Here is a 3,663-nt window from a genome sequence, read left to right on the forward strand (position 1 = left end):
ACAGTTGCTATAGCCAATCATATCACGAGTTGTTGTCAGTAAGGCCTTCTACACTCTTAGAAATAAAAGTGCTAAGTAGAACCATATAAGGTTCTTCGGCTCGTCCTCATAGGAGAACCCTTTTTGGCTCTAGGTAGAACCTTTTTATAAAGGTTCCACCTGGAACCCTTTTGGAGGGTTCTACCTAGGACCCAACATGAAGGGTTATACCTAGAACTGTGTGTGTAAGGTTCCACCCAGAACCCCCCATGAGAGGTTCTACAAAGAACCCACGCAGGGAGTTCCACTAAGAACCCTTTCATGTTTCAAGGGTTTCATCTAGAACCCACACAGGGAGTTCCACTAAGAACCCTTTTATTTTTCAAGGGTTTCATCTAGAACCCACGCAGGGAGTTCCACTAAGAACCCTTTCGTATTTCAAGGGTTTCATCTAGAACCCACACAGGGAGTTCCACTAAGAACCCTTTCGTTTGTCAAGGGTTTAATCTAGAACCCATGCAGGGAGTTCCACTAAGAACCCTTTCATGTTTCAAGGGTTTCATCTAGAACCCACATAGGGAGTTCCACTAAGAACCCTTTCCTTTTTCAAGGGTTTCATCTAGAACCCATGCAGGGAGTTCCACTAAGAAATCTTTCATGTTTCAAGGGTTTCATCTAGAACCCACACAGGGAGTTCCACTAAGAACTCTTTCATGTTTCAAGGGTTTCATCTAGACCTGACACAGGGGGTTCTAAAAGCATCCCTTTTCAAAGGTTTTCACCGATAACCGTCTTGTCTTCTGAGGGTTCTATAAAGAACCATATTGTATTCTACAGATCAGTTTAGTTCATATTATATTGTGGTCATTTATCATGTTGACATTGAACAAACATTCAAAACATTTTAATGAGAAAAACATTTATTTAAAGATAGTCCAACAAAACAGGAGAGGCTGTGTAGGTCCCAGGGGAGAACAGGTCAAAAGTCAGCATAGGTCCAGTGGAATCAGCAACATGACAGGCCAGACACATCATGCTGTCCTCAGTAGGTGAATTTGTGTAAATAAATCTCCAGCAATGGTGACATGGCAGAAAGAGACACAAAATAGTTTTAGTTCAATCAATCCAAGGTGCACTTACTGCATTTACTGTGCCTTATTGTAAGCTATCTACAAACAATAAAATAATGCATGGTCCAATGAAAAGAATCAGTGTACATACTGTATGTACTAATTGTGACAGTGGAACAGAATCATGAGAAAGTGAGGGAATCCCACAAAGTTTTCACATTGATTTAAATAATGTTGAAATACTTTTCAGTGTTATGTAATAAGTACTCAAAATGTTACGTATTGTAACAATAATGGAAATCTAGAGACATCACTATGCCAAAATCAAACAAAATGTATTGGTCCAAAATATGTATTAAATAAGGGATATTTTTTTAATCAATATGTACAAACAAACGGCAGCAGCAGGAATTTGACCATTAACAAGAACATAAAGCATGAAATCCCATGCTGCAACACATCTACTCACTACTCCCCACTTCCGACACAGTTGTATAGTCTCTTCACTGAAATGGGTACAACACTGTGGTCCTTGATCCCAAACACAAATCTTTCAATGAAAATAAGAGTTTTTCTCAGTTCCTTTGGGTACTGGACAGCAAAAACAAAATAGAGTGACATTAATGCACTCATAGCATATGATATGTCCATGCTGCTGTCCTCAGTCAAAACCTGTATACCATCCAGGTATAGGGTTATCCTTTGTGCCTGCAAAGGGTTCCCCTCGTGTGTGTTATGGAGCATGATTGCTGGAGTAGGCACGCTTGGCTCCTATGCAATAAAAACAGATACATGTCAGTAAATAAAACCTGCCGTGAAAACAGCAAAATGACTCAATGTTGCCATAATATGGATAGTACCAATTCCTAAATCTTGACCTTGAATGCAGTATTTACCTCCAGTAGAGTGTATAGAAAGGATGAGTCCTCTCTGAAAATGGAAGGCAGCAGTAGAATTGCTGCATCCCTAATGAGTCCTGAGGAAATACAAATATTCTGTAATATTTTTTGTTTTCAGAAATACAGATTGTGGCTCCTATAGATACACATATAGGCCTAGATACCTCGTCTTACTGAATCATCCAGGCAGGCATTGATTGCCCTCTGGCAGGAGTCCTTTAGGTCACACATAGATGCTCTTTGAACCGTCTTCGTTGCCATTCGATCCAGCTCTGTGACCATTCTGCGATCAGCTTCTACAAGGAATTGCTCCTTCATCTCCCACAGAAGCTGTAAGGAGGGATAAAAAGTGTCATCTCAAAATACTTGATGATCATAAATGAAATAATACACATACAATTAAATATGGTCAATTCAATGCTTGAAGATACCAACTATTTTAGGAAGCTTCAGTGCGGGAAACCTTTCGATGATTTCCTCTGCCTTGGCAGTTGCCATGAAGGTCTTTCGGTATGCATAGGTTCGTCTCATTCTCTCCTTTAAAGAGTTCAGATCTGGGTGTACCTTAAGCATCTCTGTAGACATTTCATTGATATGAGCTTCAATGCTCCTTTCATCCTCTCTACATTCTTCACTCTCCTGAGCCTATATGCATTCAAGAAAAATGACAAGCAATATAGTAAGAGGTAACCATTAAGATGAGGTGTACATGTTTTTTAAAAAGTTATATAATATCGAAGAATCATCCTCTCTGTAACCTTCGTCTTGTGTTATCTTTCTGCTACCACTATGTTGGAGACCAAGCTCAAGCCCAGTCCCCCTGCTCCTCCTACCCGCACATTAGTGTGTGCTCAACATGGATGTATTAGATCCATGGTGCTCACCAGCCCACCCATCCCTCCAAAGACGAGCTAGATGGCGACCGCAACGCCGCTACCGACAACGTTAAAGCTCCTTCTAACATTGACAATTTATACTATATTATTTCATTAAAATAACAACTACGATAACCTTTTTAGGATGATTTCAGATTAATTGTACTGATATATTGTAACCTATTTTGTTATGGCAGCTCTCAGCAGAGCTTTGTCTACAATACAATTTGTTTGTTTGTTTTCTACAAGAAAACAAAGAAATAAGCAAACGAACAAAACATAACAAAAAACAAATGCTTAGTCCACCTTTTACCATAAAAGTCCTCAGCTAGGGTCAAGCATGCTGAAATAAGATATTATATTTAGCTCACCTTGATTCTCGGAAGTTTCTTCTGTTCTCTCTCCTGTTCTTCTTTGTTCTGTTCTGTTCACAGTAATCACTATTGGTATGTCACACCTGGTTTGTAGGCAGGAAAGACCAGACCATGTGGTGCAATCCATGGAGCAACCAGCTCTTAACTCACACATGACAGCCACCATCATGCCAGCTCCCTGGCCCAACACACCAAACCTTGCCCTTTCCCCTGGGAGATAAGGGTTCAATTCCCAGTATCAACAAACCCTGATGTAGTAGCCTCAAAGTCAGCATTACAGTGTGATTTTTGCATCAGTTAAGGCTTGGCCTCTGACATTAAAGACCGTTGTCTATCAATTAACTTATATGCAGCTTCACAACTCGACTAAGCCAGTCAGCAGGGTACAGCAGCCATGGATGAGGCCGATCATGGAAAAGTATGAGGAGGAGACAAATACATGAGTAAAATTGTCTGTAAAATAAGT

General features: G+C 40.1%; 1 protein-coding gene across 2 annotated transcripts; it reads right to left on the reverse strand.

Annotated features, from left to right (window-relative positions):
- Positions 1-733: 733 nt before the first annotated feature.
- LOC133622590 (uncharacterized) lies at positions 734-3,402 on the reverse strand. Of its 2 annotated transcripts, XM_061985421.2 has the most exons (5): positions 3,195-3,402; positions 2,513-2,593; positions 2,113-2,278; positions 1,946-2,025; positions 734-1,820 (listed from the first exon to the last, which is right to left on the reverse strand). In XM_061985421.2, exons 2-5 carry the CDS (start codon positions 2,531-2,533, stop codon positions 1,518-1,520), a joined length of 570 nt encoding a protein of 189 aa, XP_061841405.1. In that variant the 5' UTR covers positions 2,534-2,593; positions 3,195-3,402; the 3' UTR covers positions 734-1,517. The 2 variants fall into 2 exon arrangements, 1 of the variants encoding a protein (XP_061841405.1); XR_012051113.1 differs by lacking the exon at positions 2,513-2,593 and having other exon boundaries at positions 735-1,820; positions 3,195-3,395.
- Between the last annotated feature and the right edge of the window lie 261 nt (positions 3,403-3,663).

The sequence above is a fragment of the Nerophis lumbriciformis genome, linkage group LG23 (genome assembly GCF_033978685.3).
Source record: "Nerophis lumbriciformis linkage group LG23, RoL_Nlum_v2.1, whole genome shotgun sequence".
Lineage (NCBI taxonomy): Eukaryota > Metazoa > Chordata > Actinopteri > Syngnathiformes > Syngnathidae > Nerophis > Nerophis lumbriciformis.